Raw genomic sequence first — 15,023 nt, 5'->3', positions numbered from 1 at the left:
CCATAGCCAGTGCCGGACTGGCGGGCCGAAGGCCCACCTGCCAGGTTATTGACCAAGGCCCATACAATTACGGGCCGAAGGCGTGCCTCGAGCGTGCCGTAGGCGTACAAGCGTCCGAGGGGTTGTACGCTCCGAGGGGTCTCCCGCCAGGAAATTTTTTTTAAAAAATTGACAATCGAAAACCCATTTTCCAAGCATTTCAGACCAAGACAGAAGAAGTCAAATTTTTAATTTCCTGATACAATTAGATAACAGAATGACCTAAGAGCTTATGAAGAACTAAGTAGAGGTTAAAAGATGAATTACACGGTTCTCGGTATAATGAGGTCAAACTCATAAAGTTCTTTCCTTGTAGTACACTTCTTTTTTTTGTGTTGTCAGTCATTTTCTTCCTATCTTTTCTTTCTCCTGTCCTGTTTCCTGTCCTCTCCTTCCTTCTTTCTTTTCTTTCCTCCCCCTCTCCTTTTTGTTCTTTCTCTTTTTTCTTTTTCTTTTTTCTTATTTCTTTATAGGCTTAGGCCCACTTATTTTTAATGAGCTTAGGCCCACCTGTCACGGACAGGTGGACAGGTGGGCCCAGTCCGGCACTGACCATAGCAAAAACTAAAACTGCATACAAAGAAGCAATCGGAAAAAAACGCTACTAAGTTAAACGTTACGTAATGGCGGTAATTTGCCACTTGGCGTCATAAGTTAAAATACAATAAAAAGGGGCAATAATCCAGATAAAACAACGCTAAAGGGATAAAACTAAAAATATAGGAACAGACAGGTTTCACTGCACAAAATAATTTTATTTACAAGCCATATATAATATGCAAACTGTGTATTAGACACAATTTTTCGACCAATCAGTATCCACGAAATGTCCATCATTGCCTACAAATTATCTTATCTTTGTTCTAATGATTGATATTATATGCAACTGATTCCAATAATATATTATACATTATCTTACCTCGATAATGATCACTGTTATAGCATGTTTATCGTCTGTAAACTGTAACTGGACTTTGAGTTTACCAGTAGGACTGACAGGTGGAGCGTAGCGTGGTACCAATTCATCCAGATTCAGATCATGTAGAGCTACAGGGGTATCAGGCAACCCAATTCCGGGACTTCTCTAAAATATTCAAATATAAAATGAAAGACGTTATTCGTAGCCACAGTATTTAAGGTTATGGTTTAGGCTTAGGTATCAAACAGTTCAATTCAAAACTTCTCTAAAATTTACAGATATCAATATGATATGAAAGACGTTATTCGTAGCCACAGTATTCAGGGTTAGGTTTAGCTGGGGTAGGGTTAGAGTAACTTTTTTATTGGGAAATTCTGTAGGGCAAGGGAAAGAGGCGAATCATTAGGATTAGACGAACAACTGGGGTCCCGTGTAAGTTGGCATTCGCGTAAAAGCACGCATAGCTATTGGAATTCGATGTCCAGGCAAAATGTCTCTCATAACAAAGCCACGTGGTGTATTAGACCAGTTGGTGCAGAAAGGTAGACGCATGGTTTATATCCGTCTTTATTTTCCCAGTCGGTGCAGAAAAGTAGGCGTTGTCAGATTTGTCGGTTAAAATATAGAGGTCTAACACGTGCGCTTTAGATAATAGGGTTTGTCATAACATCTATTTATGATCGTGGTGAGATTAGCGACGTCTCTAAGGATAACTATTACAGTCGCTCAGTGATATAATTAGGTTCTGATATCAGCAAATAATTCCTGTTATAATCTCATATATCACATGCGACACATCTACATCGTAGTTACACCATTTAAATAACCATGGACCGCAAGAACTGGTGGGTATGACGTCATCCCCGCCATGTTGGAATTGTGACGTCGCCCCCAAGTACAAAATAAACGTTCTTAAAAGAATAAGATTAGGAAAAAAAATAATTATATAGTTGAAATTGCAAACTTGGTTTAAACTTAAAAAACAATAGACCGCAAGAACTGAGTATGGCGTTATCACAGCAATGTTGGAATTGTGACGTCGCCCCCAAGTTCAAAAGGATGCGAAGCGGTTTGAGACCGGGCCCCAAGTTCACAATTCATTCTCAGACTAAAGTTAAGAATAGACTCAGAAATGTTCGCCTTATCTTAACTAAAACTTTTGTTGTTTTAATGTATCAACTATATCAATAAGAAACTATGTGCAAAGTTTTGTGTTTCTCGATCAAAGATATTTCTTATAAACAGTGACTGAAAGTTGAGTAAATTCTTAACTTAAGTCTGAGAATGCTTTGTGAACTCGGTTTTGTCGTTAAGATAAGTGAGTTGCTACTTGTTAGTTTAAGCTCTTTATCTCTATAAAAGTATTTAAAAGAATAAGATTAGAAAAAATATAATTATATAGTTGAAATTGCAAACTTGGTTTAAACTTAAATAACAATGGGCCGCAAGAACTGTATATGACATCCTCACAGCCATGTTGGAATTTTGACGTCGCCCCCAAAAGTGGATCACGGAGGCTAAGTGGGTAAGACACTAGCTGGCTAGCCTGGAGGTCGGGTGTTCGATCCCTGCATTGGCCGAGAAAGTTCATCCAGACTTTCCAGCGTGCTTTCCCCTTGTCAGTGATGCAGGACGGAAGGCCTGACAAGGACAGCTGTCTATTCATTCGGATGGGACGAAAAACCGAGGTCCCGTGTACACATTGGCGTGCACGTAAAAGATCCCTTGACAGTTGGAATTCGATATAAGAGTAGGCTGTAGTGCCGCTGTCCGGGCAAAATTTCCCTCATAGCACACTGTATGGCATATGCCCGTCTTCAGTAGCCCAGTTTGGAGCAGAACTGTAGGACGTTAAATCCCATTTCATTTTGTCTCCGCCAAGTACAAAAGGACGAGAAGCGGGTTGAGACCAGTTCTTGTCCTTAAGATAGTCGAGTTGCTAGTTTAATCTCCTTTTATTAATAATTATCTCTATAAAATTATTTAAAAGAATAAAATTAGAAAAGGAAAAAAAAAAGTAATTATATAGTTGAAATTACAAACTAGGTTTAAACCGAGCAAAGCATATGAAGAAAATGTAACGAGGACATGCTATTGTTTTCGTCTTTCTTCACGCAACCTACTCGTGCATTTAATTACTTTATGAGATGTAAGGACTCCATTACCGAGATGTATTTTCTTGTTAGCTTTTGTTTCTCAAATAACATGTAATTTTTTACTTATTACGTTACCGCAATTGTAAAGAGCTCATGACGCAGGTTCTATCTTGTGTCTCGTAAATCAATTAAGGAACTAATTCGGGTAGTACAAATGAAATGATGAAAGGATATTTATATACACGGAGGGAAAATTTGTTTTCATTTTCATAACCATATCATAATGTTGTTGCTTTAGCAACGTATATTTTAATCAAGGTTTATAATCACACAAGTTACCCACAGTTATATATAGTAACTTGTGCTATTTATATCACCTGATACCACTTCCCAGCTATCCACAGGTGTATAGTAACTAATGCTATTTATATACCACCTGATACCACTTCCCAGTTGTCCACAGGTGTGTAGTAACTGATGCTATTAAATAATCCCAAGGAGAAGACAATAAAACCCCACACTCGATAGGAAAAGGGCCGAAGAGTCCCTATAACAGTACAGCCAAGTTTGGATCTCAGTGATGCATCCGAGGAAAAACAGGAACCATTCCTTGTAGATAAATCATAGTAGAATATCCCTGGTTACCGGGGATATTCTACTATGATTTAACTGTTGCTATTTATGGATCACTTGATACTACTTTCCAGTTACCCACAGGTGTTTAGTAACTGATGCTATTTATAGACCACCTGATACCACTTCCCAGTTATCCACAGGTATATAATAACTGATGCTATTTATAGACCACCTGATACCACTTCCAAGCATATCTCAGACTAGCCCATTTATTGCCCGTTAATTTCGTGTAGGACATGCCTTCTATCTATAGAATATCAGAGACCGCAGCCCTCGCATATAACGTAAATACTGTTCGCAAGGACACAGGACACAGCCCCCCCCCCCCCCCAGCAAAAAGTCCCCACCCCCAACCCCCTATGAAAAAATTGTCGACCATAAAAACAATAGATATACATTGTCCGTCAGTTGTACAACACCCCCTAAGAACACTTCTCTGAGCTAGTTACGGCCCTGACAGGACATGCCTAAGGTCTAATCGCATTCGCTAGTTCTCAAATAGCAAATGATTCAAATGTTCTCTGTATTTTATGTAGAGACTTACCCTGTTTTTCTTCTTAAGGTAAGTTTGTGGCACGGCAGCACCTGTTTGGTCAAAGGCCTGTATACTGCTACTGACTAATGATGATAATGTTGATCGCCTCTGATCAGTTACTTTAGGTCGACCTGAAAACGCAATAGAAGCATAAAACACCAAGAAGAGAGAGAGAGAGAGAGAGAGAGTGTATCAGTTTATAATTATGTGTTTATAAGATAGGGTTAACTCCACTCGATACAAACTAGGTCATTTCGGGATTAAAATATGGTTAAATTTTATTTCAATAATTCAATTGCGTGTAGGGCTCTTCCTAGGGAGTTTGGTCGAGGGGATCCGGAGAAAACCAATGACGTTGGATAAACGACCCTATACTCCTTGTCAAGTACAAACGATGATAATTAGGGACACTTGCACTACAGGGTACTTTCTAGAACACGCGATAGTAGTGATGTGTGTCATGTACAAGACGAGGTATGCTAACACGCGATATTGGTATTCAAAGACAAATATATTATACGTAAAGTTCTATATATATACATTCTGTTGATCACATCATGTATAAATTGGTCGGTCTGAATGTTCTGTAGACACGAACTAAAGTCATTACCTTCGTTATTTACTGGATTATAATACCGTATAGTCATTTACTAATGGCTCACGCTCATATATTTTAGGTTATTTTACCAATTTCAAATGATTCATGCTGATATATTTTAGGCTATGACGTAATGGGGTTTTCTGATCATATATATGGATAAGGAAATAGAAAGACGCCTTTTTTGTATATCTAAAAGGGGGGGGGGGGGTAACGTCCACTCAACACAAACTATGTCATTTCGGGACTAACATACGGTTCAATTTTTATTTCAATAATTCGCTTGCGCGTAGGGGTCTTTAGCAGTGGGAGGAAACCGGAGGACGTGGAGAAAACCCACGAGATTGGATAAGCGACCCTACTCCTTGTCACGTACGACCAAGGAAATGATGAAGACGAAAGTATCCTCGTCGACCCGTCGCTTAGTATTAAACTCAGTAATTGTGTATTCATAAAAATTGTACCCGGTGTTAATATGTTCAAATAATAAATGTCATTCAAAGAAGATGAGTTAGCTGGTTAGGGTTAGGAACTGTCCGTTCTAACCTTTACCACAAAGTGAAACAAATTGATTCCATGACTTGTCGAAAAATATTTGATCAACTAAAAAGAGAAATATATTTGTTAAGTAAAGACAAATCAGAATATGGTAGATATTGATTATTGGATAATGTATAGAGGCTTTTAACTCCTCCATATCAAATATGACACGATAAATCGGGGAGACCTTTCTCCACAAGAGATGATGTTTAAAGTTACTGGGCCCTGTTTGACGAAATTTTAACTAAGATAAAATCCAAATTTTAGTAATTTGATTGGATAATATTAGATTGATTTTAGTGCTTAGCCAATCAAAATTGAAGTATCTACTAAAATTTGGATTTTATCTTTAGTTAAAATTTCGTGAAACAGGGCCCTGTATACCAAGAGAAATGAAATGAAATGGGGTTTAACGTCCAACTGTTCTGCTCAGATTGGGCTAATGAAGACGGATATACCAAGATAATATACTATAGTACATGTACGTCGAGAGATTAAAATATAATATAATAGCGTCGAGCAAATAAAATAAAATATAGTACATCGACAAAGTAAAATAAAATATTAAATTGTCGAAAGAATAAAATATAATACCGTGGAGAGTTTAAAACAAAATATAATATAGTACTGTCGACAGTATACAATATAATAAGTCGAGAAAGTAAAATAAAATATCAAATTGTCGAAAGAATAAAGTATCAAATTGTCGAAAGAATAAAGTATCAAATTGTCGAAAGAATAAAATATAATACCAAGGAGAGTATATAATAAAATATAATAGCGTCGAGAGAATAAAACAAAATATAATACCGTCGAGATTATATAATAAAATATAATACCGTCGAGAGAATAAAATAAAATATAATACTGTCGGGAGAATATAATAAAATATATAATACTGTCGCGAGAATATAGTAAAATATAATACCGTCGGGAGAATATAATGATACCGTTGAGAGAATATAATAAGATATAATACTGTCGCGAGAATATAATAAAATATAATACCGTCGGGAGAATAAAATATAATATCGTGGAGAGAATATAATATAATACCGTGGAGAGAATAAAATAATACCATCGAGAGAATATAGTATAATACCGTCGAGAGAATAAAATAATAGCATCGAGAGAATAAAATATAATACCGTGGAGAGAATTAAATATAATACCGTGGAGAGAATAAAATGATACCACAGAGAGTATATAATAAAATACCGTTGAAAGAATATAATATAATACCTTCGAGCTAATACAATAAAATATTAAATCGTCGAGAGAATAAAATAAAATACCGTCAATCCTATCAAGCATGTATCAGGGAAAACTTTGCCTTGACAGCTGCGTTTCTGTCCATCTTCATCCAACTTGATCAAAACAACCTCGTTACGTTTGTAATATTATGTTTCATAACATGTTTATCTCATACATTAATCTAATGTTATATAAACAGAAATATTTGACATTTCAAAAACAATTCCGCCTGATTACATAATGAATTGTACTGTCATGTTCTCTTAACTCGTAAAATGTCTGGTCATCCTGAACCTGAATGTTGTCAATTTATTGTGACATTTAATTTGTTTCTCGGTGCTTGACATTAATTGAACAAATGACATGATACAAAAGTACTCGTGTATATCTAAACAGCAGTGGCACAGCGAATAGGGGGTTGTATCGTTAACCAGGGTTAACCGGGAGGTTTCGGATTTGATCCCGGTGTGGATCAAGAAAGTTCCTCTGGGTTTATAGTTTGTGGTTTATGACGTAAAATCTATTCCTGTTTACAGATTGCCGTGCGCTTAAAGGAACCCTTGATAGTTGGAATTCGAAATAAGTGTAAGCCGGAACGTAACGGGCTCTCTCTCTCTCTCTCTCTCTCTCTCTCTCTCTCGATTACGTCTTTAAGTAAGAAAATGAAGGCGTTAAAAACTTCCCTAATTGATGTTATGCTAGACTGGCTTCTAAGTCACGACTGTCTCTCTCTCTCTCTCTCCCCCTCTCTCTCTGTATCTCAAAATGTACGATTGCGTCTTTAACGAAGAAAATGAAAGCGATAAAGCTTTCTTAATTGATGTTATGCTAGACTTGCTTCTTAGTCACGACTGTCTTTTTCGGAAAAGTCTCCAAGAAGGCAATTGTCAGTGATGATCAACTGGCGGAAGCTTCATTTGGTAATCAAGTAATTTATCATAATATATGCAATGAAAGTTATCAGGACAAAAGTACACGTTTATCAATACAGTTTAATCTAATGATCCACCATCAAACTCGTTTCTTTTTGTTTAAAAATAAGGGAAATAACTTCCAACTACACCAATTCATGGTGATTAACCGGAAATGAAAAGATTGCAAAATCATACTCTTCGGACTTTTCTAATACAGAGGAAAAATCTTCGGATTCTCCTAGTTCTAGTCTGCTATATCACTCTTGTGGAAGCACGCGTTAAAAGACGAGTCCGCCCTGTTAGAATGTGGAGCCAGTCGGTGCATTTGATGCTTTTAACAAACAAAAGTTCCTAATACATTTGATGCTTTTAACAACGGGTCATTACGTTAAATCCATTATCCCCTAATCTTTATACCGGCTGTACTAATCTCTAGCCTTCAGGACTACCTAATAAACAAGATTGTTACAGATCTGGGTTTTATTTATCTAGATTGCAAGATTAAAAGATGTAAATAAAACGCCTGCAGGCAAAAAATATGTCAGAGGATAAACCGTGTCCTCTCTCTCTAGATTATCAAATCATTTCAAATAGAAATTAAAGTGGATGTTCTATTTACAAGAGCAAAACATTTTGAGCAATCGCAATAGCTAAAATTGTTCTTAGTCAATTGTGGCAGAGAGGTTTGTTCATTTTTGAAAAACGGTACGCAATGGTGGACGGACCTATGTTGAAGCAACGAGGTCTGCAATGATGGATGGGCAATACTAAGGAAGAACAAACTCGAAAGAAATTAAAGTAGTTAAGTCTCTAACTCAATGTCATCCAAAAATTCTTCGACATTGAAAACACGAATTATTTCTCAATTTAAATCAACATTGGTGTTGTGATCTTACCGGGAAAAAATGGGCTTCTGATATCCAATATTTAAGACAAAATAAACATTTTACCATTGGTACCCGAATCGTGTACCATAATGCGTTTCAGTGCCATTTGTAACAAGGGACTCGAAGAACGAGGCTAGATATATTCCACAAGTCATGCCAAACGGTGATGCCATATTCTTATCTGGAGAGCATGGGCAATAAATAATATCGGTGTAGACTGGAATAACCAGACGCTTGAGGTTGCCATTCGATTAAAACTTCTAGCGTATTTCGCCGAACATAACTGATTTGAAACGGAAACGACTGAATGCAAATCAATTTATATACATTCATATTACATTATTATATGCGTTGTGACCCATTTGTGTCAATTTCTAGGCCCCAAATATTAGCGATTTAGCTCCTTCAAATCAAAACCCTGCACGTTCATTACAACAGGTACGCAATTCCTTAGTCCTGATTCGATCCGATATATTGCTAGGAAACCAATCCAGAAGTCACAACTTATTAAAGATACATTCTGTAAAATTTAGATAAGTAGCTGACGTGTCGGCTATAATAGTTAGAAAAAAAGTAATTACAAATGTAATTTATTGGAAATTTGATGCGAATAAATGTCTAATTAATAATTGATATAACATTTGAAACCAAAAGGAAGACTGGTAATAGACAGATTTAGCTCTTACATAATTCATCTTTAAGCACGCAACGCGGACTAACGACGCTTCTGGGATTAAGGGCCTCAAAGCTTAGGCTTGGTTAGTTTGATTGTCGTACGATCTAGACTCGTTTACAGCCATGACATAATTATCTAGAAATAATTCATATACAGATGACATCGCCTGAGTTTAAAATGTTATACGTCTAATAGTCTGGGGATACTACTTGATGACACTATTTTCAGAAATCGCATGAATATTAATGCCATGTAGTTCGAAGGCTTAGTCTTAAAGTAGCCAAGTCTTTAACTCAGTATCATTAAAAGTCTTCGACATTGAAAACACGAATTATTTGTCAATGTAAATCAACGTTGATGTTCTGATCTTACCGGGAAAAGATGGGCTTCTGATATCAAATATTTAAGACAAAATAAACATTTTACCATTGGTATCATAATGCGTTTCAGCGCCATTTGTAACAAGGAACTCGGAGAACGATGCTAGAGTAAAAACGGAAATGACTGAATTTAAATCAGTTTATATACATTCATTTTACATTATTATATGCGTTGCGAATCCATTTGTGCCAAATTCTAGGTACCAAATATAACCGATATAGCTCCTTTAATGATTTCACTGTACCATTATAAAGGGTGCGATGAATGTGAGAAATTGCTTAACCATTAAATGTTTCAAATGACAGACTTAAAATGATTCTTTAGAAATGACATTTAGAAATAGGAGAAAATATCCACAACAGCAACAAGAGTTATACATGGATACATCTAGTTCTCTGTAATTTAATAACGTTGTTTGTAACCTGAAAACGTGACATGTATGTGTTACGAAACGTGGGTTATTAGATATGAGGGAGGTCGTTATGCAGGGTAACCATTAAATGTTTCAAATGACAGACTTAAAATGATTCTTTAGAAATGACATTTAGAAATAGGAGAAAATATCCACAACAGCAACAAGAGGGATACATGGATACATCTAGTTCTCTGTAATTTAATAACGTTGTTTGTAACCTGAAAACGTGACATGTATGTGTTACGAAATGTGGGTTATTAGATATGAGGGAGGTCGTTATGCAGGGTAAGCTTACTCTTCCGGACACCCGTTACCACTGTTTGTCGTGTATTTTGTACACGGTGAACAGTCCATATGCTGATATACTATTTTGCCTTATTACACTATTTTGCCTATACCGTTTTTTTTAGGACTTCGAATTTTGTCTAATGGTTTGGATTGTTCGTACTTGGTTTTATTTTATTTATCCATATAACAGCTTGTTTTTCTTTGCTGTGGGGAATTGGAATGATTAAACGTTATCTGTATATGTTACGAAACGTGGTTATTAAATACGAGGGGGGGTCGTTATATCCATATTATATCTTGTTTTTCTTTGCTGTGGGGAATGGAAATAATTATGCTAGGTTTCCCAATGGCGTGCGATGCGTTACGATAGGATTGTCCACGATCTGGTGCGTGAAGATACGTTTCGATACGATCAACACGGTTGCTAAGACCGACCTCAATAATATGATACGACCTGATAGGATCACCACGATTACTCCACGAATAAAACTACGATTTCAATCGCAGTACGAGTCGTGATGGCGGAAACCTAGTATAAGTCATATTACACTGTATGACGGTCTTCAATTACCCGTTAGGTCCTGATGAGTCGGACACTAAACTTATCAGGAGCAATCTAATTAAAATATAGATCTATATTTCGTTTCGTTTTTTATACTTTCGATGGCCTACACTACATGTAGATCTAACAAGTTATAGTGGGAGTTTACGTTCTATGACGTCAGGTACCAAGCAAGCATTACGTCAGTCATTCGATTAACCAATTAGCGACCGCCGTGTATTTTTTTTATCTACTTTTGCTTTGTTTTGATTTCTATTGCCGCTAATGTTTACCCACAGTTCCGCGCAAAAAAGGTGAAACGCTCGATTCGACAGACCATTTGATTGGCTGACCCCTCATTTTAAGCAGAACAAGAGTTAAATAACAACGCTTCAAGATCCAAGTGTAGTAAAGACAAGTAAAATCGAAATTTTGAACTATAAAAACGAAACGAAATTGGATCTGTGTTTTAATCAGAATGCCCGGGGAAGAACGATCTAAGTCACTTTTTCAACGAACCCAAGTTAATGGCGAAATCTGGTAGCAAATTGTATAAGCTTTCTATGGAACAATCAATTTCAGGTAAAAACGACCGGAGTCAAATCGAACCAACGCCCTTCTGAAATGGCCTCCCGGACAAATACAAGTTCATCGTACCCTCTGACCGTAAAATGGAAGTCAGTTGTTGTACTGGTAATTATGATTTGTATTAAACATCATTTTGAAGTTGTAATTAAACCCACTGGTTGTTCTGTTCGCGTCAAGCATTCTCGTCCAAAAGTCTGTTTTGCCTTTTATGCGAAAAGACAAAAATGTGACTTAGTTCGTTCTTCCCTTGGACTTCTGGGGGGTTCGATGGCCGAATGGTTAGCACGTGCGTGCTGTATCATAAGGCATGTCACTGAGTCAACTGGCGTGGTTTCGAATCCCCGGTTGTACGTGACAAGGCGTAGGGTCGCCTGTCCAACCTCATGGGTTTTCTCCGGGTACTCCGGTTTCCTCCCATTGCTAAAGACCCCTACGCTCAAGCGAATTATTGAAATAACATTAAACCATATGTTAGTCCCGAAATGACCTAGTTTGTGTTGAGTGGACGTTAAACCCCATTTCTCTCTCTCTCTCTCTCCTTAGACTCTTCACATTTCATTTATACAGCTAGAAGTCTAGGACGCTCCTTTATTTCCATTTAATGATTTTAAGTCGAACATCAAATAAACTCCGATCAGCAATAAACAGAGTTAACGGTGAACTGATCAAAGTACGAAACTCTCTCTAACTCCCTTTATAAACCCACCAATGACGTTATGTTTGGTTTCATGTCAGATGTTAGTTATTCTAACGCTCCATTAAACAGCGACATACATTTATTTAGTTTTTCATCAAATATATAAATATCAAACCACTCGGAACAATAGATTGTCTATTTTAGGTAATTTCAAAAACTTGTCAGCAAGCCCACAACGGAAGGAGTATTTTTAGCGTACATCGATACGATAAAACCATGGATATTTTTAACTTTACAGTTTATACTAAGACCTGTTTGCCGTTCTTCAACAAATATGAAATCATGTTGTAATATCTAAAGTGCTTATTAAATAACTATTTTAAATTTACCAGGAGGCATTTAGCAATCGATACGGTGCGAATGGCGTAATAATGTCGTGGTGACGCAGGACGGAGTCGAGGATGTGAGGGGTCGCAATGTCGTGGTGTAGTAGGATGGGGTCGAGGATGTAAACATGGGTGTAGCAGGGTGGGGTAGTGGGTGTGAAGGGCTTTGGTTTATAGCTCAAGGGGATCACGGTGGCTAAGTGGGTAAGACGCTGGCGCGTTAGCCTGGAGTTCGCGTGTTCGATCCGTGCATTGGCCGGGCGATGTGAAGTTAGCTTGTGGTTCGCTGTTTGGTATTCGCGAATAACGAACAACAAACTGGCTCGTTGTTCGTTATTCGCGAGATATGGAATTAGTAATATAATAAAGGCACTTTTATATCAGGAGTGGGTTTTTATCAGCCTAATTGGTTCATAAATCTTTAAAGTCTTTGGAAATAGATTCTAACAACTTGTCTTTTTAACCGAACAACGAGAAGATTCATACTGGCGAATAACGAACAACGAGCCAATTTGTTGTTCGGTATTCGCGAATAACGAATTACGAGCTGGTTTGTTGTTTGTTATTCACCAGTTATGGAATTTTTAATATAATAAAGGCACTTTTGTAGGGAATACACCAGAAGTGGGGTTTTATTACCCTAATTGGTTCATAAAACTTCATATTGGCGAATAACGAACAACGAGCCAGTTTGTTGTTCGGTATTCGCTAATAACGAACAACTAGCTGGTTTGTTGTTCGGTTTTCGCGAATAACGAACAACGAGCTAGTTTGTTGTTCGTTATTCACCAGGTATGGAATTAGTTATATAATAAAGTAACTTTTGTAGGGAATACGCCGGGAGTGGGGTTTTATGAGACTAATTGGTTAAGAACACGTCAGAGTCTTCGGAAATAGATTCTAACATTTTGTCTTTCTACCCGAATAACACGCTGTTTTGACATTGGCGAATAACGAACAACGAGCTTGTTTTTGATATCTGCCAAGTTTTTTTTTTACTTTATCGACGAGTGTTGATATTTTTTTATTTAAAAAAAGACGAGTAGGAGATTTTATTTATCACCCAATCCCTTCTTACATGCACAAATAAATAAATATAATTCTTTGCTATAGATTTATCTTTTACTGAACCTGATTACATTACGGCGTAGTGATAAATCATTTTTTGACATCAATTCAACCATTGCAAAGTCCTTTATATTGACCCAGTGTTTCCATCAAGGCCGATTAAATAAAAATAATTCCTTTTTAATAAGAAAGAAGTTACTGTTGATAAAAATTGAACTGATCTTTGAAAATAAAATAAACTGTTCTTTAAAAATAAAAAAGGAGTCTCTTTTTGATTGATCAACCAAATTCATGTAAAGCGATCGCAGTAGATTGTGAAATTTATCACACAAGCGATATGTACTGTAGAATGTATTATTGGGTGATAAATTATCGTCCCAAGTTCTTGTCGCGTTATCCATTCGACCTTCCACCCCCCCCCCCCCCGCCAGAAAAAAGACTGCAATAAGCAGATTTACCTAGTACATACTGCATCTTTAAATAAAAGGTTTCTGTTTTGAACTTTTATTGCCAACTATAATGGCAATTAATATCATTTTTTTTATCATTTCTCAAGAAACGGTCATTAATAAAAGCATACAAAAATTATTATTTTTTTATTAAACATAGAATTGATGTCTTACCTTCGTATGGTATCGGTCTCAATGGCTTCTTTAGCTCTGCTAATGAATGACTTCTTCTGTAAGGAGGGACTTGTCTTCCCTCTAAAGCAGCAGCATCTACACTGATCCTCCGACCGACACCTCCGACCGTGATACCAGCTATGCTTCCCCTCATTCCGTGTTCTCGCGCCATTTCTTCTGCCTCAAGCGTCTCGGAATCAGAAAAATCTGTAATAGGTAATTAAAACCCCTCAAATTACTACTACTAATACGACTGCGCCTACTACTACTACTACTACTACTATGCTACTACTACTATTACTACTACTACTACTGCTGCTGCTGCTACTGCTACTGCTGCTACTACTACTGCTACTACTACTACACTACTACTACTACTACTACTACTACTACTACAACTACTACTACTATTACCACTACTACTACTACTACTACTACTGCTACTACTACTACTGCTACTGCTAATACTACCATAGCTACGTTAAATTTAACTAAGGCAATGGCTCTAAGTAAAAATAACTCCTACCTGCAAATGAAACGTCAGTATCGTCGAACCGACTTCCATCTGACCCCTTTCTACTACTTCTACTACTGGCCCCGGATCCTCTCCTATCGGACGGATCGGAAATTAACGATGTTCTCCGGCTACAAATACTACTTCCCGAACCTCTCCGATCATAGTCGGATCCATAAGAAGTTCTCCGACTACATAAACTGCTACCCGATCCTCTCCTATCAACGTCAGAAGAACATGAAGTTCGTCTGCTGCCACAGCTACTTCCGGAACTTCTACGCAAGTCTAGGGCCAATGCCCCAAGCATCACGTGATCGGAAGCGGAAGCATATGAAGTCCTTCTACTTCCGTAGTCCACAAAAATCTGAGGAACAACAAATGGCGGTTCATCCCTACTCCGTTTTCTGATTAACGGACCAAATATCAAATGTTTCTTTTCTTCTTTCTTGGGTTGTTTCTTACATTTTCCTGAAAATACATAGAAAATA

The 15,023-nt window shown here is 37.2% G+C and overlaps 1 protein-coding gene across 2 annotated transcripts in view; it reads right to left on the bottom strand.

Moving 5' to 3' along the window:
* LOC126822436 (synaptotagmin-15) overlaps positions 1-15,023 on the bottom strand; it is a 155,950-nt gene that overhangs the window by 20,298 nt on the left and 120,629 nt on the right. For both annotated transcript variants that reach the window (XM_050551349.2, XM_056101226.1), the window contains exons 3-6: positions 14,548-15,003; positions 14,022-14,228; positions 4,235-4,356; positions 959-1,123 (exon numbers count right to left, since the gene is read on the bottom strand). In XM_050551349.2, the coding sequence (XP_050407306.1) occupies positions 959-1,123; positions 4,235-4,356; positions 14,022-14,228; positions 14,548-15,003 (950 nt within the window). The remainder of the gene's footprint in view (positions 1-958; positions 1,124-4,234; positions 4,357-14,021; positions 14,229-14,547; positions 15,004-15,023) is intronic.

The sequence above is a fragment of the Patella vulgata genome, chromosome 5, assembly GCF_932274485.2.
Source record: "Patella vulgata chromosome 5, xgPatVulg1.2, whole genome shotgun sequence".
NCBI classification, from domain to species: Eukaryota; Metazoa; Mollusca; class Gastropoda; family Patellidae; genus Patella; species Patella vulgata.
The sequence above is the reverse complement of the archived record's forward strand: the minus strand, read 5'-3'. Positions and strand labels throughout refer to the sequence as shown.